The 27,425-nt window shown below is 37.7% G+C and overlaps 1 protein-coding gene across 1 annotated transcript; it reads left to right on the top strand.

Moving 5' to 3' along the window:
- Window positions 1–7,259: 7,259 nt before the first annotated feature.
- LOC146678230 (synaptotagmin-5) lies at window positions 7,260–18,566 on the top strand. Its single transcript, XM_085410888.1, has 5 exons — window positions 7,260–7,286; window positions 8,852–9,852; window positions 15,205–15,376; window positions 17,857–18,023; window positions 18,109–18,566. The coding sequence occupies exons 1-5, from the start codon at window positions 7,265–7,267 to the stop codon at window positions 18,256–18,258; spliced, it is 1,512 nt and encodes a 503-aa protein (XP_085267014.1). The 5' UTR covers window positions 7,260–7,264; the 3' UTR covers window positions 18,259–18,566.
- Window positions 18,567–27,425: the final 8,859 nt, after the last annotated feature.

The following is a 27,425-nucleotide window of genomic DNA, read 5'->3' on the forward strand; positions in this document are numbered from 1 at the left end:
TTGCTGTGTCAATAAAAGCGCAAAAACTAAGAGTGTGTCTGCTGTCTTAATTTAAGATGAAGTCCTTTATTTTTAGTAGCTTTTGAAGAGATGGTGTCTTATTCTCAGGAATTTTTGCTAATTATTGTTCTCAGAGGTGAAATATATTTCTAATAGTTAGTTCAATCAAGAAAGAAACAATTCAGTTTTAAGAAAATTTGTCCTATAGTAATTTTTTTTTTGTTATGTGGAAAATCTACATTAGGTGTAGAATCTTAAAGTAAGCAAATAATTCTTGAAAATAGCTTGTTCAAGAAAGCATAATACTCGATTTAGGTACAGATTTTCTAAATATCAAAGTGTCTTTCCTTATAATAAGTCACATTTTCTTCAATTAAGCATACATTTTAGACAGTTTTATCTAGTTAAAAGGCATACAGCAGTTAGCAGTTTGCTAGTTTTAAGAATTCTAGTGAAGCAACTTTTGCTTACCCCATTGGCAGATTTTTTTCCTCAAAACAAGAAAATTTTGTTAGATTTGAGAATATTTGGCTTGTATCAAGTATAACTATTTTTGCAGTGTGATGAGAGAAGGATGAGAAGCTAGTAAGCATTGCTAAGGGAATCCCAAAAGATGCAAAATACACATCTAAGGATATCCAAAATGAAATTATCCCAACACTGGCTGAGCTGCACACATTTTATGTAACAGTACGGGTAATTGGTGTGTCTTCAGAATTGTGGGAGAGCAGTTCAGTTCCAAACAGAGTTCAGTTCCTTGTAAGACAAGCAAGCTTAAGATAAGAAAAAAGAAGAAAAAAGTTCAAGTGTTCTGTTCTAAATCTGTTGTGTTGTACAAATTAGTAGACATGGTGAATTGTTGTTGTTTTTAAAATTACTATGCCAACCCTTTTTTGTTTTGTAAATCTGGCTTTTATTCCTACTTTAATTTGCAAATTTATTTGAGAATTAGGCCATGCAATTAAGATAAATATTATTTTGTTGGTTGCAAAGATCTGGATGGATCATTTATTTTATTCTTTATTTTTTATTCTATTTTTCTGTTTTATTTTTCAAGACTTGGTAAATTTACCTTTTTTAAATAACTTGGCTCACCCTTTTTAGTTTTGTTAATATTGGCAATAGTGAGAAGTGTTATTGTTGGGTTTGAGTATATTTGATATAGGTCATCCAGTTGAGGTAAATGTCATGTTTTTAGTTGTTATAATCTGATGAAGATTATTTTATTTTATTTTTAAGTTTTCCCCCTGAGGGTTTGCCACCTTAACGTGGTCATGGGGTTTGCTGTGTCAGTGACCCTAAGAGCTAGACCAGCAGAAGCATAGCCTTCAGGTGGGACACCCAAGTTGGACAGGTCTTAGGGTAGCGGCTTGACAAAGTGCAATCCAATTGCATGACAAAAACAGTTATCCAGTCTGCAAGAGTGGAAAAAAGGTCAGGAGGTTTTCAACAAACCCACTTCACTAACAGACTATAATACACATGTGGAAATGTCTTAAACATGCATTCCTTATAACTTGCAGAAGGTGACTCTTTGTCTTAAAAAGAACTCCAGTTGTTTAGAAGACTGCAACAAGTTGCTCAAGTACTCACTTGGTATATGATTGTTATGTGTTGCATCCTCCTCCCATATGCGCTTCTAGTATTGCTCCTTCTACAGCTTTGATGGGGATGTTCTCATATTGTTCCCACTGAGAGTACACCTTGGATGGTTCAGTGGAATTATCTGTTTTATTCTGGTTTCTCTCTCTCCTATCTCTCTTAAAGTGGCTAGCCAAGACTTTAAGTTTTCACTTCATAGCTTCCAAGGCCACAGATGTGGATAGCTTGCTGTACTTCTTACACATCCCTTTCTTCATCACACCTGATGTGTGTATTTTTTTTCCTTTATGACATTAAATATTTGAATATTTCAGACCTCTTCGTTTCTGAGACAGGTGTTATAGACAATATTGTATACCAATATGAATGTTACCATCTATCGTGTAGACAACTTAAATCTCCAGCAGATGGCAGTGAATGATCATATGATTCTTCATCTGCAATTCAAATTAAACACTTTCTAGACTTATGATAAAACAATAGCAGCACCAGTTAAGTTATTTTTATTCAGGTGAGTTGTAAGAGTTCTCATTATTATGTGGATGCCCATTAACTGTTACTTTAGCAACAGCGTTTCCTTTAAGGTCACACAAAAATATTTTCTCATGCAGAAGAACGTGAGCAAAACTGGCTGAAAGAGTTTAACTGTCATAGTGGTGGTAAAAATGTTATGACTGATCTTTATAATTGCGCTAAAAGTCTTAAATTAAGCAGGATTTATTGACTATACAGTAGTGTATGCATGTTTGCGTCTTCAACCAAGAACTAGACTACAGTTCATACTGGAAGGAGGCCAGTCCTAAGGTAAATGCAGCTGCAGCATGTGCAGAAAACTTTCTGCAGTTACTAATCAGAGCAGGCGGCTGAAATGAGTAAACCTGTGACGCTCAGGATGACACAATGTAAAGGAACAAAAGGAGCATTTTAAATGAGTGATGTAGGGATTTCATCATCCAGCTGACCAACACCCAGTGGAAGTTGACCGAGGACGAGTGAAAATGCTCGACACATGAACTGGCCATTTAATCAGCAAACATTTTCCTGTAAATGCACACCAGTAGATTGGCAGCTCTGAACAGGAGATAGAGCCTTTGTTTTATGTCCTGCGTGTGCATCACAACCAATTACTTAAAAATCCCCAGGCTGAGACTTGCTATGCTTTAGATTTTGAGAAGGAACTTGCATTTGTCAGTTAAAAATAAAGGCCTGCAGGAGAGTACGTGAGTTGAAACAGCCATTTCATCCAAAAAGAAAAATCTCATTTACATTAGTTTTATTGTCTCAGTATGAAAACTTACCAACTTTCAACATAGCAGTGGATACAGTGAGTAAAAACACATTATAATAATGTCACCAATTTTCTAAATAAATATATTTCTAAGGGTGCTATTGACATGAAATTACCACCCATCTAACCCAAACATTCAAAGAAATCAAGTCATAGATGTTCATAAATTAAGTTAGTTGTGATAATAAGAAAAGACACAGGGAAGAAAGAGAGGGAGATCCAAAAAGGCATGGGAAATCATGACACCAGCGCAAATCTATCAGCAATTACGTCTTATGGTGGGTTGACAATGAGCTCTCGCAGGAACTTTGCAATCTTCTGTTGCAAAAAAGTGATGGAATTGGTTACAGAAGAATTTCTAAACTACTGAAGGTTCCAGTGAATTCTGTTGGGGCCATAATCCAGAATTGGAAAGAACATAATTTCACCAAACTGGCAATGACAGGGTGCTCCTGCAAGATTTCAGACAGAGGAGTGAAAAGAATTATCAGAAGAGTTGTTCAAGAGCCAAGGGCAACAGAAAGATGTGGAATCAGCAGGTACAGTTGTTTCACAGAAAGTAAGTAATTAATGCCCTCAAGCTTTAAATGCATGCACCACGGCCTGTTTGCACCCGCAACATGCAAGACTCCGTTGCTAAAGAAAAAGCATGTTTACGTGTGTTTAAAGTTTACTGAACAACATTTAGACAAGCTTGTGAAACACTGGGAGAATATAGTCTGGACAGATGAGACCAGAATTCAACTCTTTGGATGCCATAATGCACACCATGTTTGGAGGTCAAACATATTGGTATGGTATTTTGGGGGTGATGTGCACATGTGAGGATCTCAGTAAAGATATGCTACCACCTACCAGGATGATGAAGATGAAAATGAGGGTGGACATTTCAGCAAGACAATGATCCCAACGCACAACCAAGGAAACTCTCAACTGGTTTCAGAGAAATAAAATAAACCTGCTAGAATTGCCCAGCCTGAATCCAGCTGAAATGGACTGATAGAACAAAAAGAAGGGGCCCATGAAACCTTCAGGATTTGAAGACTGATTGATTTATTTGCATATCTCTTCTCTGGTGAGAATTTCATGTCAGTAGCACCTTTGGAAATATTGACAAATTTACTTCAAATTTAAGTTGAAAATGTGTGATGTGTTCAGTAGTTATTTTACCTCCTGTATATGGTAACCAGTTATCCAGTCCTTATTTATTCCATACTTTACCCCAACACCTTTGCACTCTGCACCATTGCACATATAAATATAAATACAAAAATGCTATACATGTTGTTTTCTGCGTTGCCATCTTATGTGTTGTACGTTTGTGTATTCTGTTTAGTACAGCGAGAGCAAAGAGAGAACCAGAGCCCAGGTCCTTGTAAATATACACACTTGGCTAAGCATGTGAACATATACACATACTTGATTTGTATAGAAACACTGATTCTGATTGTGGTTGTGAAAAGAGAGCACAGTGAGCCAGACTAAGGAAAAGAGAAGACAACCTTTAATGTTGAAGTGGTATATAAACATGTGGGGAGTAAAAAGAGGTGAGTGGAGAAGAAATTTTCAGTGCATCACATGAAGTCTTGTTCCAGTTTGAGCCTAAAACTAAGGGATGGTTCAAGGTACAAGCTTTATTAAAAAAGTTTTAAGCCTGAACTTTAAATTCTAGATACATTGTAAATTGCCTGTTTTTTATTTAAAATATAGTGCTTTTCTAATGCACTTGGGAACTCAGTGTTTCATAGAAAGAATGGGTGTCTGTCTGTAATCTATGACAGACCATTCCTCAACAAGCTGAGGGGACAACCCCAACCATCCTAGGTAGCATCTTATTGTTTCTCTCTACCTCCTTATGGGAAGGATGATGTTTCATACAACTGTTTATGTGTAGTTTATGTGCAAGTGAAAAAAAGTTGTACTCCCAAGTGGAAACAGTGAGCCAAAATTAAAATTGTATTGTCCTCCATTCAGGTATTTCTCTGCAGGGAGAATGTGCTATGATTCTTTTTGATTTTACTACCTACTTAATGTTTGTAGGTAAGTCAACTAAAGCCATGGCAAATGAGGATTTTATTGTGTTAGACCCATGCTCACTTTACCAATGGCTAAAGGGGCGATCGTGGCTCAAGAGTTGGGAGTTCATCTTGTAGTTTGAAGGTTGCCGGTTCGAGCCCCGGCTTGGACAGTCTCGGTCGTTGTGTCCTTGGGCGAGACACTTCACCTGTTGCCTACTGGTAGTGGTCAGTGGCGCCAGTGTCCCGTAGCCTCGCCTCTGTCAGTGCGCCCCAGGGTGGCTGTGGCTACAATGTAGCTTGCCATCACCGGTGGATGACTGGATGTGTAAAGCACTTTGGGGTCCTTAGGGACTAGTAAAGCGCTATACAAATACAGGCCATTGAATCACATCAGTTTATATTTCAGAACCATAATATGCTAATCATAAATAAATGCACATAAGATTCCTGTGTTTTTTCTCCCGTATGATAGTCAGTTGTGATAATCACAGAATGTGCTTTTGCTCTAATGCAGTTACCTCTCAGCACATCCAAATGGCCAATCTGAGCTCAATTTTGAGGTCAGGTATGAAATATTGCCAAAGTTCCAGATGGATCAAAATCTTATGATCTTTTTCTAAGCACATCCACATTCCCAGTTAGACTATGAATGCACACACAGATTTTCATTTCTATTGCAAATGTGTTTCAAATATCAGTCTCTTTCATAACCGATAATTTCAGAATGACCATACTCAGTTGCCCTAAAATGTTCACGTACAAAAATATTATCTTATTAATTTGCAGTCATATTATAGTTGTTTCAACCTTACAAAAGCTCAGAAAAAGTGACCCTCCAGGATATGTAATATTTTAATCTGGAAGAGCATAAAACTTCCGTCAAGGCCCATTTTCGCCTTAAGATAAATGTATTTATAGCACAACAATACCCATAGTTCATGGCTGGACATTGTTGCTTTCAGGCATATAATTTCTCTCTAAGACTGAGGATTTTGAGGACAGACTGTTTTTTCTCTCTTGAAGATTAAAAGGGTGTGACACGGTGTGGAGATAGGTGAAAAGGAAAAGTCTAAGTCTTATTTATAGTTCAATTTGAATTTGTATTTATTTTTTTAATGTAGTAATGGTGGTGATAATTATGGGGTGTGTAGCTCGAAATGAGGCATCTGTCTCCTTCTAAGTGCCTGCAAGTTCTACACAGTGCGTTATATACTCGATTTGTCACCAAAAGCAGCTTCTTAGTAAATGTAAAGTAACTTGTAGCATTGCGTAGCATTGTTGCAGGGCACCTTAAAGATGTGGCTTGGAGGCAGGTTTGATTAATATTCAATGTGGTTTAATAGGGTGTTTATATACAAATAAATCTGGATTGGTGCAGCTATTTCTACTGTTTTTCACAGCTGACTTGCAAAAAATCTGATGGCCCAACCGATGGCAATAATTAGCCACAATATTAAAACCCACTTACCTAATATTGTGTCCAGATAATGTACTGATTTATTGGGCATGGACCCGTGATCCTCTGGGTGTGTCCTGTGATGTTTGGTACTAGGATCTTTGCAGCAGAATCTCTGGTATTATGTGGGATGCTCTTGTGTATCCCTATGACACTTGATAAGAAATTTGTAGCAGCCATTATCTTAGGTGTTTTGTTCTTGAACAGTTTTGTGTGTGTGTGTGTGTGTGTGTGTGTGTGTGTGTGTGCGTGTGTGTGTGCGCGCGCGCGCGTGTGTGTTCTGCAGGTGGAGAGAGCTCCAATCAGAGTGCAATGTCATTGGGGTGCTTGGTTTATAACATAAAAAATTGAAGCCGTTAAGATTTAGCCGTTTAAGCTTTTTAAGGCTTGCAAAAAAGCATATGGTCAAATACCTGATTTCAGTAAATCACATTCACATTCACTAGTTTAGCACATTCTCTTTTTCTTCGACTTCAGCTTACAGTAATTTTCAAACAGTCCCTTACTATTGTCACGGAAGATCATTACTTGGAGATTGATGTAATCAATAGCACGCCGTATCTGACTTATTGATAGGCATGCATGAATTTTAATATGATATTCTGCCTGAGCATTTGTTTTACTTTTAATTTGGTTACAGTTGCGGGACATCTAGCATAAACCTAGCTGCTGTGCCTCATAAATTTGTAAAGTGAACAGTAACGTCGGTTGGCTGAACTGTAGTAAGGAGGCAGCACCTTTTTATGCCTTCAATGCACGGTCAGTGCAACTGAAATAAAAGCCCAGTTACCCGATGAATCTATTGGCTGGAAGGCTTCAGGTTCCTGCGCACTGGTGATGAACCACTCTCATAAACGGTGCTCACAGTGACTCCACACACAAACCAAACGGCGTGGGAACATGTCGCAGTACATGCTGGCAGGTAGGAAATGTTCGGTGTCTTTTTTAGATTTTACTAATTTTGTCAATGAACAGTCTGTGTTTGCTTTAATTTGTACCTTAGTCCCGATGGTCTATTCTTCAGACAGGGAAACATATCAGAGCATAACATCGTTTTTTTTTTATTTGATTGCTTGTTTGTTTGTTTTTTCCACTTATGGCTGTTAAAAAGATTTCAAACACGAAAAATAACCGAGAGGAAAATAGAAACAGCTTTAAAAATCAGTTTGTTTTTGCACTGATACATGAACTGCAAAAACAGAGTGGGAACGTATCCTGGTTACAGTTGTTTTAGATAATTTGGTATGAAGAAGATAAAACAAATGGATAAATAAATAAATAACAATAAAAAAACAACCTAGGGAGTACAGTGATCTTAATTCAGTTATTTGCATGCCATTTAAAAATGTTTAGTGTAGGATTAGCTATGATGCATACCATGTCAAAATGCACACACGTCCTTCAGGATTAAAAACAAGAAAAAAAGAAATCTGCATTAAATGCTGATTTATCTCTACTCAGGTTTCACCATCACATCAATTGGTTGGCAATAATGTCCACTGGCTGGTCAGGCTGACTCATATCTTAGAGCAATCCCATCAGCCTTTAATTTTCAACATCACTGCTGCATCCACCCACTCTGTACTGTCATGACTGAGGCAGAGTGAGGAGCTCCCTGCTCCTGGACTTTGACAGGGCTGAAATTGATCTGCTTTGATTGTGATCCCATCTTAATGTAATAAGTGAATAATTGTGGTAAGTAATAATTGTGGCGTTAAAGGGTGCAGAGTGCGTTGACTCTCTAAGTCTCCTGTGATAAGCAATTTTATAGATGTGAGGGAGACACTCCTTTTGGGGGTAAGACCGTATACCTCTTCATAGCAAAACTGTGGTGGACCTACTCTTAATACTTTCAAAAACACAAGTAATGGTTTACTGTTGGCATTGTTGGTTGTTTACCTCACAATAATCATGCTTACTGCGCTGTCCACGAGTGTGTTTGATGCATGAGTCATCTCAATACATTATCCCATTATCTGACATTAAATCAGCATCAGGGCTCTGTTTTAACAGCTTCAGTCTGTGGTTGTTTTGATATTCTTTCATGTTTTAAAGGTGTTTAAAACACCAAAGTGGACTTTTAGCTCATCATAATAACTTGATGCAAACGAAAGGTGATGTTACAGTATGCAATAACCTGTTTTATTTTTTAAACATGGATGCTTCTAAGATAAATAAAAACAGAAATAATTGATCTTACAGCAGTGCAGTGCTCCCTTGGATCAAAAATGCAACTACAACAATATAAATTATACCGTTATCATGATGACAATTCCTCCAGAATGCAGCCACAACAAGATGTTTTGCAGTAACTTTGTTTGTAATGAATATGCCTTCAATTTTCTGAGCCTTCAGTCAAACAAAATCATTTGCTTCACATTTCAAATACCTGTATCTATACCTGTGTGCTTTGATTTCCTGTTCCTTTCTAGTTTTTGCATTTTTACGACATAATATTAATGTTTTATATTTATACCTTTTTTCTAGTTCACTTGCAGATCCTGCTGGCTGTGGGTCTAGCTGTATTCTGCTATTGTCTAGTTCTTGGCTGCATCCTTTGCTATCGCAAAAGGAAGAAAGCCTCATTGGAGGACAAAGAAGCAGTTTTTTTGTCTCCTCATCCTGCAGAGTGTGTGACTGTGACACTGACTCCTTCTCCCTGTACGCAAATTGTGAAACAGCAATATGAAGAATTGGATGGGGATGTGTTTGAATTTTCTTTCTCTAAGAGCAGCTCTTCACCCTCTGAAGATGACCTCACTGCTCTGCCCTTTGACTCCAACCCTACCAGGTCAGCTGACCTGGTAAAATCTCCTAGATCTTCTTTTCCACTGCGGCGCCTCAGCACTCCTGCAGTTCCCTGTTCACCTAATAAACCTCCAAGACATGGCCGAGCCTCTTTGCCTTCTCTCACCAGGTTGAGTTTTGTGCCTAAATCCCGTCGAGCAATCGGCCGGCGCTGCACTGTGACTGGTGAAAATTTTATTTACAGTGAGAGCAGTTGTCTGACTGCAAGCGCCGTCAGACCTCCTGTGGAGGAGGGAGAGCCTTGTCCATCACAGTATGGCTCTAACTCTCTCTCCCCTCCCAAACCAGCTCCACTCCTTCACTTCTCTGTGGTCTTCTCTTCTGCTTGTGGCACCCTGGTGGTCAACATCCTAGGTCTCTTGGGGGTCAGTCGAAGGCGCAGTGGGGTGTTTGTTAGGGCAAGCCTTCCTCCACTTTGCCCTTCCCCACAGCAGATATCCTCACGACGGCGCAGCCTCAGCCCAGAGCTCCACAACCAGAGCTTTGCACTGCAGGTGAGCTCTGTGGAAGAGCTGCGGACCTGTACCTTGAAACTGGCTGTCTACAGTAGGGACTTCTCTGGTCTAAGAGAGGCTGCACTGGGGATAGTGGAGTTGCCTTGTGAGAAGTTGGACTGGGAGCCTGACATTGCCACCACCTACACCAGGCAGCTCTGCCCAACTAAGAGCAAGCTGAAAAAGGTATATGGTGAGATGATTTGATCATGAAATTTATTTGGCATAGGTATTACAATTAAAAAAGGGGCAATGCAAGTTCCAAAACACAACAGATTGTCCATAAAAGCTTCTCTGACCCTTATGCTTGTAGAAAGTGACTTTAAACACTTGAACTTGAGATTAAAAGAGACCTAAAATAAATGCACAGTACCAGGGAGCATAGTGAAATACCATAGAGAGTATGTGGTAATGCTTTATCTGGTAACAATACCAAACAAATGAAAATTATTATTTTTTAAATATCTCCTAACAGCATTCAGGACTTTTTTCCTTCAGTGGGCTGGTTTCAGTCATTATGCAAATGTCATTATGCAAATGTACTGTTTATAAGATTGGGGAAACCTGCAGTCAGCTGAGACTGAAGAAGTCACTTGTATGAGTGACGAAATGTTTCTCCCACTAAAAAAACGCTACGGCCAGATGAACAGAATCAACTTTTGGAGACATGCAGGACTTTAGAACTTCAATAGAAATAAAGAGCACAAAGTAAAGAGTTACATCTGAAACTGTTTCTTCGCCACCTGTGTTTGCTTAGAAAGTATGAAGCTACAGCCACCAGATCGTTAGTTTAACAGAAATCAAAGGGAAAACAGACAAAATGACTGGACTGCTCACTCAAACTAAGATGCAACAATTTCCTAATGAGTATATGGGTTCTATTGCTCTCCAGTCATATTAAATGCAATTTAATGTAGATTTTGCAAATTATAATCAAGCAGGAAATGGACAGTGCTGCCTGCTAAAGGTGGACATCTGGGTGGGGAGTCCTTGAGTACTTACCCAGATTGGCATTTTGGTAACCACCAAAATCTAGGGCAGTTAACAAACCAATGCCAACTGTTTAGATACATGACTACAACTGTACACATGATCAGTGATGGTATTTTAGAGGGGGTAGTTATAAAATCTCTCTTATTGCTTCCTGCAAGTGATTCTATTTTAGATTTCCTCGGTTCATTTAGTTGCCGTTTTTACAGTTCAAGTGTAAATGCATTTTTAGTGATTAATTTTCTGTAAATCTTGTGAAAATGCTATTATTACAATATATATGTGTGATGAAAGTCAGATATTGTAGCAGCCCTGGGTGAACGTTTGTTTTCAGTGAAAAAAAGCAGCATTATACATGATATGACACATCAAAGTCTGCAGAACAGTTGGTTCCTCACATATGCTGCTTGTGTAGCTAAATTAAAAGTACCGTGTCTGCCCTAACTCAGTCAAAATTTCAATCAAATAAATTTACTTTTGTTCTCCTGGTTTCATTGACTTGATAGTATAATTTCAGTCTCCATTTTCATTTGATTTAATAGAAAGGGAAAACTACACTTCAGTCATAAATAACACGTATCATGGTTTTCCCATGAAGGAATGTAGCATCTAATCAGCTCTCCCATTAGCCTGTTTTTCCACTGTTGTTAGTCATGGTGACGCTGTTGTTCGCCACTGCAGAGCAAACAAGTAGAGTGCAGCAAATGGGCAGTGTGCCCACGCTGTGGCCTCTGGGGCTCTGCTGATACTCTGCCAGGAGACATTAATAACAAGCTTTTGAAGGGAGGTGAGCCTAGTGTTTCAGGTCACACTGAGACGTGCTGGATTCTCTTGGGGTGTGCCAACTTGCTTTTTACAGTAAAGTGACAATCAGCTGGGTATACCCACCTCAGTCTCTCACCTTTATACCTGATTCAAACTCTCCACATAAACACACCTTTACCTTCCTCTTTCTTAGTAACAGCAGCTGCCTGGCACAAAGGTGTGTGCATACAAAGCGGGAGTTTACTTAGAAAAAACACAGCTGCTCAGCAATCTGAATAGTTCTTGTGTATTCTTGTTCATGTATATATCAACTGTGCATTGGAAGCTGTAGAAATCTTCTGCATAGATAGTAAAGGGCCAGTTTTCTTTATCAGTGTAATGGGATCAGCTGAAATATTGCTAATCATTCATCTGCATTGCCTTAGTTATTTTGACATTTTATGGGAATGAGGGGCTGATATGTTCAAGCAAAAGTGGAGTGATCAGGATGATCTGCAAACTTTGATTTGTTTCATGTAAATGCACTCTTTGTTTTCACTTTAAATCACAGTCCTGTAGCGTTCCTGGCAAATTTCCACTTTCTCCAGTATAGGAGAGTATAGGAAGGGAAAAATAAATAACATTAGGGAAGCCTTTCTGAAAAACAAACAAAAAACAAATAAACAAACCAGAGAACCGTTTTGCTTGCTTAGCTGGCATTAGTAGCAGAAAGCTGCAGAGTTGGAGTTTCACATAATATTTCCCACCAGGATGCAGAAAGTCTACAAAAATAATCTAAGTATCGTATTATATTGTATCACTGCATCAGTCAGCTGTTACAATTAACTTATTACTTTTCCTTTAATGTAATGCAACTTCTTGTTACATAGCAAATAACCTTTCAGCTACTGGGGGGCAAAAAGCATTCATGTTACAGAAAGAAGGTTAAAAGTACAAACTCTCACAAATTTAAAGTGACCTTTTTACTTTATAGGTTTAAGGTTAATAGTGTTGAACTGGTGTAAAACATCGATTTTTTTCCCTTTCTTATAAGCACTACCTGATGTTCCCAAGTGTGTCACTAAGCTTGGAGGGCCGGTCGAGTGAGCGAGCACTACACCTGTGGGTGAAAGAACACTTTACCTTACTGTATAAAGTGCCTTGAGGCAACTTTTGTGTGATGTCCCGCTCTATGGTATAAATAAACCTGAATTTATCTGATGTAATGGGAAGCTAATATAAGTTGTTGCTTACAGAGTATCAATGTGCAGTCAATTGTTCCTACTTATACACAGAAATTAGGTTGGAGGAAAATATTTCAGAGTCTCTTTAGGCATCTGTTTTTTGGAAATTATTGGATGATTCATAGAATCTGTTTGTTATATAACTCGAGATGATTTACAATTAAGAAGAGACTTTCATAGTCTGTTTGCAAAAATAACAGCCAGAAAATTACATAACGCGATGTTTTCATGTAAAATATAATCTGTGGGTGGAAAAGAATTTGCTTTGGGATTTTTTTTAATTACAGAGAAAATTAAATATTTTTATACAATGATATAGTTGCAAAACTTGATTATGGAACTGACTCCCAAACAATCTCATATTTGCATTAACAATGTAAATCACATATTGTAATCCTGAGTTGTGAGACCTCTGTTCTATTTTACACTTCAAGGATTTTCTTTCTCCAAAAAGTCTGATAAAAATGTTTGTGTAGGCTTCCTGAAGGGACGGCCTACACAAGCCCAATGGCTTCAAACTAATGATGAACATTTGTTGAACATTTAGTAAGCTGTCTTTAAACAGAGTATAAAATGACCAATGCTTTTTGAAAAGACCAATTGTGTCATGAAACTGTGTTATGATCTTCTGCAGTTTTTTTTTTTTTTTTCAATTTTTGGACTCTGCTATAGTAGCTTTGCATAATTCACAGTTCAAAATAATCCTTCTCTATCTCCGACTGGGACTGATTCCTATAAGGTGACCCTCTTCTTAAAAGCCAACAGCAGTTGGGTGGGACTACTACGTTTACAGCCAGAGCTGTAATGACCATATTAATTCTATTCTATTCTAAAGATATCACATAGCGCAAGAGTAGAACTGATCTAAAACATTTAGAACAGGATGAAGCTTTCACTAGGAACTGGGAATTCATTTTTAATTTCAAAGTCTATAAGTGAAATCAATTGAGAGAGCTGCAAGTACTTCTGCAATGTATCCAATGATGACGAGGCAGAAAAGGAGAAAGTGTTCTTTCCAAGTTCTGCACAAACTGATGGAACACTGAATGTAATGAATTCTTGAGACTGTAGACTATGACTAAAATGTTTATGTAACATGTAATCTGATAAATAAGAGGCGAGTATGCAAATAGATTTATAGATAAAATTAAACCAATGAACCTTCCTGCAAATGGGGAATGAGGACCAGTCAACAGTCCAAAAGTCTAAAAGATGGAGAGAATGAGCAGAGGCATTCATATAAATTATATAACCATAATCCAGGAGGGGTTAAAAGGTGGTAGCATCAAGCCTTTTTCCTTGTAGTGAAAGAGAAATAAGATGCATTTCAGGAAAAGAACCCCAACTTCAAAGTCAACTAAATTTTAGTTGACTTTTGTGGTCTTTCATGCCCTTTGGTGTTGCTCAGATGACCGGTGCATTCCTTATTTTTAAAAAATCCACCAGGTTGTTTATTTGATGGCCCTCACTTGCACTTATATTTCTTTGAAACCTTATATTCAAATAACAGCTGCTACTGTAAATGCACTAGAAGCTTAGAATCAACCCCAGATCTTTTTTCGGCTTATTTTGCCAATAATGTGGGGACATGCCTCACTGCACCCTGAAACTGCTTTTCAGTCAATTGTTCAATTTTTTTATGCTCTGAAAACGGGTTACTATGTGTAAAAATGTTTGTAATTCCTAAACAGAAAAAAATAATTGTTAGATCCATTGAGAGGCAAAACTGTGTCATCGTCCAAAAATTTATGGATGTAACTGCAGTACATGTTTGACAGAAAATCAGAAAAAGAAGGATAAACCCACCCACAAGGCAGTGCTACTGAGTGACAGTGTTAGTGACAGTCAGAGGCAGTGAACCAAAACTCACTTGTTGAATGAAATTGACTTCACACTCTGCTACCCAGCATCAGCAAGTCGCTGACGGGCTAACACAGCAGCTTGACAGCAGAATGTGACTCACCAACCAATGAAAGCTAATGAAAGCTGACATGAAGTCAGATTAAAATTTGTATCAGATTTAAAGATGAGCTATTGCTTCTATTCACAGTGCATGGATGTCTTTATTGTTTAAGGATGACTGGTCAAATGGAATCCTCAAGCATGACAGCTGCACACAAAAGACAACCTCTAATATCGATGATTTGATTTAAGTGACTGAAAAAGTGGCGTAGATTTAGCCCTGCTGAGTTCCTCTGGCAGGTGAACCCAAGATGTCGTATGATGTTTTGCAGAAACTTATTCAGATTTAAATTTCTGACCTGTTCCTTTATATTAACAGGCAATGATTCACAGCAAACCCCATTGATTGAGAACTAAAACATTGATTTTCACAGATCTGAGCCTTACTGCTTTGATCGACTCACTCAGTGATAGCACTATAGAAGCATATTCATGAGTACTTCTGGTTTTACTGCTTGAATCACCTCTTTCCCTTGGTTTTTATCCACAGTTCCCCAAACAGATGAAGCAAACATCTGCTGAGTGAAAGACAACTTTTCCCCTTCTTCCTAAGCCTCACATTTCTATCTCTTCGTCTTTCCGTCCTTTCTACCCTTAGAGTGTGAGTTCTCAGGAAACGCTGGGCCGCAGGAAGAGCTCTGTGTGTGTGCTACGGGCTTTGGGGCAACTGTTCATCCTGCTGCAGTACCAGACACTAGCCCAGCGCATCAAGGTGATGGTTCGAAAGGCTGAGAATCTGGCCAAGCTCACAAGGATCCCAGGAGCTCCAGGTGAAGACTACACTCATACCTTTATCCATTCATCCATTCTGCTGGCTAAAGCCTATCCCAGCTACCATAGAGCGAGGGGCAGGATATACCCAAGACAGTTTGCCCGAATGTCGCAGGACTAACACAGAGAGACAGTAAAAACCATTCACTCTGACACTCACACCTATGGGCAATTTAGAATGTCCATTTAAAACTAACACCACTAATTACATGTCTTTGGGCTGTGGGAGGAAGCATCATACCTAAATTACAAAATAGACTATTTTTGCCATTGCCTTCCTTAAAGCCCGATTTTAATCAAAACCATAATTAAAAGACACAGACACTGACTATTGGTGGGAAACTCGTGATAACTCAGCTCACAGTTAATTGATGTCATTGTCAGGTGCCATCAAATAACAGTAGCACTTTATTTGATAAGTTAATGGATTATTATCTCTGGATGTGAAGTACTGGTTTTCTGCCAGATACCTGTGTCATCTTTAATTTCACACTAAAGTGTCCCAAACTGACTAACTAACCCAACTACATTTTGACTTTGATTTTTTACTTTATCAAAGCCTCTGACTTTGTGCATTTTATGTTTTTTACTCTGTAGGCATTTGGTATTACCTTTGAGAAATTCCTCCCAAAACGCTGAACCCAAATTAAATCTGTTTAATCCTAAAGATTACCAAAAGCAACAAACGTTTTGTCCTGCTCGTCCTGCTCTGCTTGTTTTTTGTTTTTAAAAAATCAGTGGTTCGATGTGAATATCACAATACTGAAGGCTTCTGTAATATTTAGATAGTGTAATATTAATGTTGTTTTAGTAATAAGGTGGCAGAGTGGTGCACTGGAATGCACTGCAATGTTTCTTCGTTCCTGACTGGGTTTTCTGCCACAGTCCAGGGATATGCTTGTTAGGTTAATTGGTCACTGCTCAAGATTATAATTATAATGACATTACTGCTCATAAATTTGCCTAAGGTGTGGATGTGAGAGTGTGTGGTTGTCTGTTTCTTGTGTTATGTCTGTGATGGACTGATAACCTGTCTAGAGCGTACCCTGCCTTTTGATCTGTGTCAGCTGGTAGAGGAAAGAAGGAAAAAAGACAACTCTACCCACCCTCAACAAAGCTAGCTCACAAGTGTGTTATGAACATTTTCTTATATGTTAAGTGTGGATTATTAACCCTTTCATACATTTTGCATTTTAAAAAATTGCATATAGTTTTCTCTGCACTGAGCAGTAAAAAGTAAATGTTAGTATTTTTTAATATACAAGTCACACACACTCTACTGCCTGGCTGGTTATGATCTGATTAGTCTTCCGTCCCTATGCCCAGATCAAAGCCCCTTGAGGCAACTGTTGTTGTGATTTGGCATTATATAAATAAAATTGAATCGAATTTAATACATCAGAGGACCAATTTGGACCCAAGGACCACAACCAGTTTCCTCTGGCTTCACTCTTGCCCAGTGGTGTTGGTGAGACAAGCTGGTGAAGCACTTTGAGCATGGGGACCAGGGATCCCACTTCACTTTCACTGTGCCTTGGGATTTCGATGGACTCTTTGATTCACATGTACTGTAAACTTTTGAAGCCTTAGTCTATGTTTTTACTGCCCACCTCATTTTCAAAATGATATAACCCAGGACAATCCAAATTTACAAACCAAAAAGATAGTGAACCCTTATAATAATCATAACATTTTTTTAAACATGTTTTAATAGTCCAGAAAAAATACTAATAAAATGTAATGCCTGGTTGCTCTGTGGTGTATTGAAGTAAACCATGATCTCCTCCAAGTAAAGGAGAAGGGTTAAATTTCCCATTAGCACATTGTAAGTATACAGATCTATTGTTCTGTCTCCTGTTTGCCCATCTATGGTCAGACAGACCAGATCTCTGATTGGTTTGTTATATAATCAGATTAGGAACAAATCGCCCTGGTGTCATTTCCCCCCGTCTGTGCCATCCGATTTAAAGCCTCGCTGAAGAGCAGAGGAGGAAGTAGGAAATTGTGTCAAAGTAAAAACAACAACCTAAACTGACACTTTGAAGCATAAAGTCAGTTATGTGTTTCTCGTGAGCTTTAACATCAAATTACCCGTGTCAAATATATGAATAATGGGCTTTGCAGATGCACGATTGCACATTGCTTTTAGTTTTAGTAAATCGAGTTAGTATGCTTGACTGGATTATTGAGATTATGTATTTATAAGTGATCATGCAGATATGCAACAGTTAGAGAAGAGAGGAGAGCAGAGGGAATTTTAAGGATATAAATAAACTGTTGCAAATCATTTTATGTGAATCTAGCAACACAGCCCTGCAGAGAGGTTGCTTTGGTTTGTTAGCACCAACTGAAAATGTTCCTGTAACTGATGTTTGCTGCTCCTTTTTATTTGTTGACCTTTCTAGAAAGGAAATGTAATTTAATAAACTGATTTAATCTGATTATAATCATAACTAAGGATGTAATTTTATTCCAACAGACCACTATGTTGTCATTAACTTGCGTCAGGATGGGAAGGTAATTGGTACTAAGGAGACTAAAGGGGCCAGTGGTCCAAACCCCATCTGGAACGCACCATTCCTGTTTGACCTGCCTCCCGGTGACATAAATCAGCTACCACTGGTGCTTGAATTCATCGTCATGCAGGTAGGAAGTTCTACAAAAGTCACCAACCAGTATCGTATTATTCTGAGATCTCTGTCGCATCTTCATTTTCTTGATTTATCTACAGGGGCGCCTCTACACTAAGAGCAGCATTCTGGGTCGGGTGCTGATTGGCACTGATGCTTCAGAGGAGGGACAGAAACACTGGAGGGAAATTTGCAGTCGGGGGCAAATAGAAACTACTCGCTGGCATACCATCCAGTCAGATGCGCTGTAAGAGTGAGAGTGTGAATGACTGACACAGCGTGGGACGCCCTTTGCTGACTAGTGAGGATGATTTCAATAGCTATGATCACAATTTCTGCCAATTATCAAAAAACAATTATTAAATAATAACTCTTCATGATTTTCTATGTACATTGACAGACTTATACAAGTAAAAAAAAAAAAAAAGAACACCTCATCTGCATCCAAATCATTACATATATTTTAAGGACAGCTGTGAAGCTGTTTTCTCTGTATCAATAATATTTTTAAACCATGCATTTATTGTGATTCTTTCCATTGTGACTTCTTAACCTTTATTCCGTTTTTTGTTTTGAGTAAAAAAAAAAGGGGAAACATATTTAGTTTTCTTTATAGCCACTAGAATTACAAATGAGGGGACATTTTGATTTTAATTCAGCTATACATTGTATTTTCATATTATGTATTATGTATATGCATATTTAACATTAATGAAGAGCAAATTATTATAAAACCTGCACATTTTTCAGACCCCTGTTTTCCATTCTGTCTTACTGTAGCAGCATGACTTACTGTTATTGTGCAGCATCCGTCCATAGCAGCTGTTTTGATGTTTTTGTTACTAACCATTATCTAAAATACACAAGATTACCTACAGTACTTATGATTAGATAAGTAAAAAATTAGGGAGCAAATAACAAAACTAAGGAAACCACTTCTGTTTTTGATAAGAATTTCATATTAAAAGATACTAGAATATATATATATATATATATATATATATATATATATATATATATATATATATATATATATATATATATATATATATATATATATATATATATATATATATATAAAGATGTATAGTTATTAACATCATTTGGGAGCATTCTCATATATAAAAATGATTCTTTAATTATAAAATTTTATTTAGGAATTGTGTGTTTGTATGTGTAGTATACTATCCATGGGAATGCCTACGGTGACTTGTCTTATGTCTGAGCTGTGTACTGTATGTTTTCAGAGGATTAAAAAAAACAAAAATCAATAAAGGATTTTTTTCCAAAGTATAATAAATTCTTATTGATAAATAAAACTGTTTCTTGATGGTATGATCATACAGAAACATATTACAAACGCACTGGTCTAAATAATAAAATTAACAGTGACTAACTTTCATTCAGCTATGACAATGTCAGGTGTTTCGTTGTGCATGCTAGCTCATTACCAATGTCCGTGAGGATTTTGCTACTGTCACAGTACAAGGCTTGTTGTTTCATGTTGGCTTTGAGTTGTAATGTTTACGTTTTAGTGAAGATGCTTTTACTGTTGGAATGTAAATGCTTACAATGCCACGCAACAATTCTTCTACCTGATTTTTATTAATGGCCACCAGGGGGTGACTGTTGTAGCTGAAAAAGTTTTTCTGCTGGCCCTCGGTGTCTGCCCTTTTTGATCTCAGCATACACTTTCCTCATGATTTTAGTTTTTCAGTCACTATTTCCAGTCAGGAGACGTGTGTGACTGAGGGCGTGTCTGTAAAACTATGATGTTGCAAGGAGTAGAAGTAGTGAAGGTGGCTGCATTTAAATACCTGGGGTCAACCAGCCAAAGCAATGGACAGTGCACAAGAGAGGTGAATAAGAAAGAGCAGGATGGAGAGGATGGAGTGTCAGGGGTGGTTTGTGACAGAAGGGTGGCATGTGCAGAAGATGAATTGTGAATATATTACAATCAGGCAGGAGGATAAGATTAAGACCACAGAGATGATTCATGAATGGAGTAACAGAGGACATGGTGTGACAGAGAAGGATGAGATGGAGGCAGATGATCAGCTCTGGAGACCCCTAAAGGGAGCAGCCAAAAGAAGAAAATTTAAAACATGAAGTTATTTTGTATTTTGTATTTAGCTTGATCGATCCATTAGTTCTGTCCATGAAGTGGAGCTGACGTTTTCTATTTCTTTTTGAACAACTAGTCATCTGATCCACTTCAAACTTGCTAGTCTGCTTGCTGGGGATCGGGATAGGTGCACTGTTGAGTTTGAGGTCAGTTAGAGCTGTTGCTAGGCAATTAACGGACAAAGCCTGTTGCTGTTATTGCTAGGTGTCATCAACAAAGGCAAATGCATGACCTGAAGAGATGATAACACAGTTCAGATAGTATTGTAGATACTATTGTAGATTCTCTGGCTAATTTGTTTCTTCACAGATGATGTCACATGTCTTTGTGGCTGTGTGTTGATGCTAGTCCAGATACTGTAGCTTAATTAAGCTACAGTATCTCGTTCGTGTTTCTCAGGTAATTACCTGAGAAACACGAATGCTTGCTCAACATTTCACGATAATCCATTCAGTAGCTGCTGAGAGATGTCGCTTAAAGAGGTCTTTTGAAACTGGTAATTGCATTAATCACATTGAAATGTACAATTTACAGCCTCACAGCCCTGAATTAAATAAGTGGAAGAAAATAGGTTGATACATTTACTGTGACGCTGAACAGCTGTATGACATCCCTGAAATAAATACTGGAGCAGCTCCAGTGAAAAATGGTGAATAACTGACTAATGCCCTCAGCCATTATTATGACTTTATGGGAAAATGGAAACGTTTCTTTTTCACTTCACAGCTCAAGGTTCTGTGCTCAATAAAAGAAATGTAAAATAATAATAATAATAATAATAATAATAATAATAATAATAATAATAATAATAATAATAATAATAATAATAATAATAATAATTGTGTGTCATTTTTCCAACTAAAACTCCATAGAGACAGTCACTAAATGGTAGTTAGTAGATTGAAACCTGCCCCCTGGACTAAACCTGGTTGCATTCAAATTATGTGGTGTTGACAGAAATGTGGTAAATGTAAACTTCATGACAAAATCTTCCAGTCACTGTTTCTTGTTGCCAGCATTGTGACGTCCACCCAACGAGTTATAAATATCCATAGGATGTGCAATCTAATGGTGATGCAATCTAGCTCCTGGGGTGATCTTATGTCATATCAGATCACCAACTGAATGTGACTGCTATCACACACCAGCACACAGAGTTATGTCTCAAGTGTTTGTGACTTGCAATATCATGACATCGGAAACTTTAAGGCCAGTTGGCTGGAAAACACATTCTTGCACCCAGTTATACTTATCATATCAGGTCAGGCTTTGTATTCTGCACCTGATCCATGAAGTGGGGCATGAAAATGCTGTAGATATGTTTGAAACCTCAGATTATATTACATATACGTGGTCCCATGTAAAACCTTAATTTGCTTGATTTATTCAGTATATTTATTTTCAGGTAAGCATGGTTTTAGAGCCTTTTTTTAGCTTTTGATATAACTTAATATATGCATACTAAATGTAACTGGTAAATAATTTAAATCTACTAGTGGATTATTAGTATCCTCTGTATTCCAACATATGTTAACTTTACTTGACTTTGGATGTTTTTTCCCCCCCGAAGTGTTTCTGTGGTGCTGTAATGGGAATAAATCATTTGAACATGAAAGCACATAAACCTTTTTAGTGAAAAGGACACAAATGAAACCTGCTGGTGTGGGGCTGTAAAGCATTTGATACAGACATGCTTCTCTTTCTCCATTCCTCTGATCTGCCCACTCTCCTGAGGGAGACTAAATAAATGAGATTTTGCTGATCTGTTCGCAGTTCTCTCTGTGTGGGCCTGCAGCAACTCTGCCACTCAGGTTCCCTGAATCTGTTGCTGAGAGACAGAACATTTATTACTTTGAAACCATTAAGATGTGTAAGTGAAAGAGATAAGTCCAAATAATAATCGTAAAATGTATTATCTTCCTGTTTTCAACGCAAACCTGATTACATTATTCTGATATGATCAGACACTCATTTCTAAGCAAATAGAAACATTTATATCTATTAATCTTTGTAACAACCTGGCTACCTATGACTTAACAGATGAGCTGAAGTTAGAAAGAGGTCTCATCTTTTTGTGACACATCAGTTTTATATTAGTAATAATAAATCAAATTATTTACTATTAGGTAGACAGATGGGAAGCAATGCAAATAAAGGGCAGGCAAAATCGCAGTACAAAAAAGTAAAAACCAAAAATACACTAAAACAAAATGTACTAATAACCAGATGAAAGTTAAAGAAAATGATCACAGAAAACACAATAAATGGTAAATGACAAAGAGTTAAAAAGAAATTTAATGGATAAAGGAAGCAGGGAGTGTATTTACAGAAAACCTTGATTGAATAATTTGTGACAGGTGGTGCAAAAACTAATTTGGCAAAGAGTTTATTGGGACCAGCATTAGGTATACACTGTCTTGATTTATCATTAATTGATTCAGCTAGTTTTTCATATCTTGGTACAACAGAATTGACCCTTAATAAAGTATCGTATTGTAACAGTAAACAACTAATAACCAATGAAGAGTTTCTTATGTGAAAGTGGTTCTAAATTTCTCTTGCCTTACATTGTGTGTGTGTGTGTGCGCGTGCGTGCGTGCGATTTTGCTACACAGTGAACCACAAAGGCAAATGTTGTACCTTCTCTACTGTAAGAAATTAGTGGTCTAAAATAAGTTACTGACCTGGACTCTGTGTTCTCACACCAGCGCAGAGAGCAGTGAGCTGCTGTCCCTCACTCATAGTCCCTAAACAACCCTCCATTAATATGCTGTATTGATCCACAGTGTGTCCACATGTCTACCTTTCTGTTCAACACTCTGAATGACCTCTGAGTAGATATTATTAATAATTCCTCTCTGAAACAGAACATAGTGCAAAGTTTTATTAATTTGTGTGCAGGTAAAAGCATCATTGATGTTTTGTGTGGGTTTACTTAGACACAATATACCCTTCAGCAAGTTAGACAGTAATGATCTCTAGCCTCACAGAGTTTGAACATCACAGCACAACAGGATGCATCCATGACTCACTGCTTCGCTTGGCTGCCTTTACTAGACCCACGTTCTGACATTTACTGCCTGTCACTGAGCACCTGCCTTCACCTGAAGAGACAGCAGGGCCTTTTAGAACCGGGGTGGAGGTGACGTGTCCACCTTCTCTGTTTTATTAGACTAAATTGAACATTGAGGCGTGCCGCCTACGTTCTCAAACCAACTGTTTTGCTGCCCCTCCATGACAAACAAGATTAAAAAGTTTCTGTCTTCTTCAGGAGTACTGAAAAAGTCCACCGGGAGTGAACAAACAAAACAACTTTCCATTCACATCTACTCACTGTTCAGTTTCTTTGGTCACTGAACTCTAATGATAAAATTCTGACCAAACTTTTTTAATGATGCATGCAGAGGGCAGTTCCAAGAAAGCAAATATCTTTCAGAAATATATCAGATTTGATCTGACCACAGTCTCGAACAAAATCCCAGAATGAAGTTACACTTCCAACTTTATACTTTCCCTCAGCTTTCTACCCCTTCCTGGGCAGAGACAAAGCAAGACACAGCAGGTAACCTGTTTTCTGTCAGAGAGCCTTGGCCTTCTCATAACAGGCCCTATGTGTTTAATAATATTAAAACATCAATCAATAAAGCTAAAACAGCAAATTCCCAAGAGGAATATCTACATTTTGCTTTTTTTTCCTGACTCTGAAGTATAGAAGTACTATAGATGTGTTTTCCACAAACAAAAGATTATTCTATACAAAATTATGAAAACAAAATGACAGAACAGCCCTGGTAATGGAGTGACCTAAAGACACATAGGGGGTAATGCAATTCATTCTATATTTGCATGTATTACTTCAGTGTCAATAGGTGTTTTCTTATTGTACGCTGTACATCAGTGAAATGTAAAAACCAAAATCTCACACTTCTTGGGAACTTCAGTTTTCTTTATAGATAGAAAGCAGTGAGTAGCACCTGAGGCTGAAACATGGGAGGCAAATAATAACAGTGGCTCAGTTCCATTAATTGTTCCATTAAGCCATGATATTAAACATGAATACACAGAAGAGGGATCTCCCTAAGCAAAACTCAACCTTCATACCATTACACCTGTGCTTTCCCTTCTGTGACAAGTCAAGATGTCTGCTATGAAGCAGAGCAGCTGCTGAGCCTCCAGCTGCGACTCGGTCCTGTGCGCACCAACTGGATCAAATAAAAAAACTCACATTTTCTAATATTATGAGTAAACATGTGCTTTTAATACCGGCTTAATTGTACTGACGGTTACTAATGAACCATAGTTGCAACAACAATTTCAGTTTTTCATAAATTATGTTTTTACAACACAAATGAAGCCGTTTGTTTATTAAGATAAGATAAGATAACTCCTTATTATTGATAAGCACACGAGCATTATTACTAGTTAGATCATTGAGAATCACAGCAAAGATTTGAAAATGCCGCACTAGAAAGAAAGACACAGCTATAATTGATAACAATAATGTTATCCATACTGCATGTGCTTTTCTCTAGGTAAGTTTTAAACAGATGTGTGCAAAAGATGAAACAGACAGATACGTGTTATGTATTACAACTGATGTAAGTTATATTATATATAGATAAAGGTTTTATATTTTCTATATTTTCTGTTATCTGTTAATTTTTGCACATTAACTTCTGCTTTAAAGCAGATGCTTTGAAGTGAGCTTTCATCAGGCAATTTTTTTTCAAACCATGAACAAACCATGAGTATTAAATACATCTGTGTGAACATTGCCATCTAGAGGCTGTCTGAGACAAAACATCTGCAGGCTGAAAACTGTAACTGAAAACTTGTGAAACCTGGCGTTTGTCAGTGAGGTCACATCTACATGACTCAAACTTACCTGAAGAGTTTGGGCATGTGTCCTTGTATTCATGTAATGAACAGCGCACTGACAGAAGAAACAGCTGCTGCTCTTGTTGACTTCACAAGATGGTTGTGAAGTTCACAGCAGCTGCGTTTTCCAGGTGAGAACTTCTCCATCCATATTGATAACACAAGAAAGCCACATTTGACCTACATTGTTTCAAAGCAAACACATGCCTCATTGCACATCATGTTATGCACAAGGCATTTTGCGTGCTTGGAGATGGGTGTGTGAGTGACTTCACAGTCCACCCTCACATCTGGAGCCCACTGCAACCTGGTACAGGATCAGAGAACTACAGCTAGAATCAGATCCGCCTCCTTTTCTTTATTAGAAGTCTCTGTGACCATGATTAATGAACAGTGTGTCACGATTAGACCAAGTTTCACGCCCCTTTGTGCCAGCTCAGAACTTTAACCCCTCTGGCTCAGGTTGCTCTGTGCCTTAAAATCGCAGCACGGTCAGAGGTCTCAAGTCCAACTGCACTGGATCAAATGCTTGGCGGATTGGAGTAGACATGAAAACCGTTCATGTTTCTCAGAGATTGGCAGAAAAAGGGTGTAAACATGTTGACATGCTTACTGAGTTCTTGACTAACCATTTGAAGACTATAGGAAAGGTCCAAAAACTGGGTGGGGGCTCAAACTAACTCTAATCACTGCCAAGACCGTTGCAAACTCTTACTCATTTGGCTCAGAGTGTTTAAACACTTACAAAGAACAACTGGAATGTATTTACGATGCACTGATGAGGCTCACAATAATTAAACCAAAGTAATGGTGATGATAAAACAATGCTCCTGTTTTTACAGCACGGATGTACGTTCAAGGTTTAGGTAAGAGTGATCATGCTCTTGCAGGGGCAGCTGCAAAGGTCTTAAACAGCAGTCCTCTCACAATCCCAAAGTAGGCATGTATGACTCTTACGAAGTGCAATACATACATGTTTTATCAGTTGTTGCATGAGTTTTCTTTACATTTCATCATAACTTGCTTTAATATCAACCCAGTCATTTATTGCTGTTAGGTATTAATATTTATATTTCAGTCTACATTTTGAAATAAAGTAAAAATATGCTTATTTTATTTGCATAATAAAAAGTTTCATGTTTTTCTTAAGTTTACATTTTGCTATTTATTCTGTTATCTATCCCATAGCTGTTGTGTAAAAAAAAAAAAGAATCTTCTCAACCAAGTTCATAATATTCTTGCAGTCTTTTAATGAGTTTTCTTCTCTTTGAAACAATGCATCCTCACAAATTGTATCATTTTAATTCAGTTTTTTCTTTAACTAATGACTGACAAATGATACAATTCATTTGCCACTACTTTCATAGACTCTTACACTTGGGCTGAAGGTGATAATAGCTAATGAAAGATATCAAATTGTCAGTGTCTGAAAAGGCATAGCATGTTAGCACAGATCTACACTACCCTAAAGAAGGTTTGGTGTGCATTCAGGGGAACAGCATGGTGCATGACTACAGCTGCAGAGAGGGCTGGTGAGCACTACAATGAAGATGTGTTGAAGACAGTGAAACTCAAATATTCCAGAGCAGCTGGACTCAGTGTGCCTCTCTCTGCTCTGTGTAAACAATGGGCCAGTTTAAGCAAAAACAGATGAGATTCATTTCTACTTAGACTATCTTTATTGTTGTGTTTGCTGACAGGCCTATCTGCACGAAAAGACATTCTTTAAAACTCCACAAAATTTTAAAGCAGTTGAAGAATGGAAAGGATGACATTTGTGGTTTTAACTCTAAAGAATGTCAAACCAGTTAAATATCTCAGGAGACTTATTTTCTAAATACTTTACTGTAGGAGAAATACAACTGAAAACAATGGAATTGACCACATCCAAAACAGATTAATGTCAAAATTCAATGATTTTCCTTGGGTAATACAAGGATTATTCACTTTGTCATTTGATATATTAGGAGACATCCACAATGTTGGTCCATTTTCTGGCGAGACAATAAAGGATTTCTATGCCAATTAAATGATAATATAAAAAAGGTTCTTCAGTTATATAACATTATAAGAAATAAGAACCACATCCCTATAAAGGGACATCATTTCTCATTCTCACATCCATAGTTATCAGGTGTCAAGAATGGTACAAGAATAAAACATGTATAAAGAGACATGAATAAAAAACCTACAAAGAATGATGGCACTGATGTGCACTGTATGCATTCTTAATTCAGTCATTATGAGTCTTGTTTTAATTTCTGAGCTGCTGACCGAAGGCTCCATATACACCACTCCCAGCCAGCAGACTGTGTCGACTCTACGTCACCTCTGCTCTGTTCGTCTGCCAGGGAAAATAAATAAATAAGAGTAAACCAATAATGGGAGTCAGATGATTATGTGACAATGATGTTA

Source organism: Rhamphochromis longiceps, linkage group LG1, assembly GCF_057381845.1.
Source record: "Rhamphochromis longiceps isolate RC_006_pf linkage group LG1, R_longiceps_female_GT1.1, whole genome shotgun sequence".
Classification (NCBI taxonomy): Eukaryota; Metazoa; Chordata; class Actinopteri; order Cichliformes; family Cichlidae; genus Rhamphochromis; species Rhamphochromis longiceps.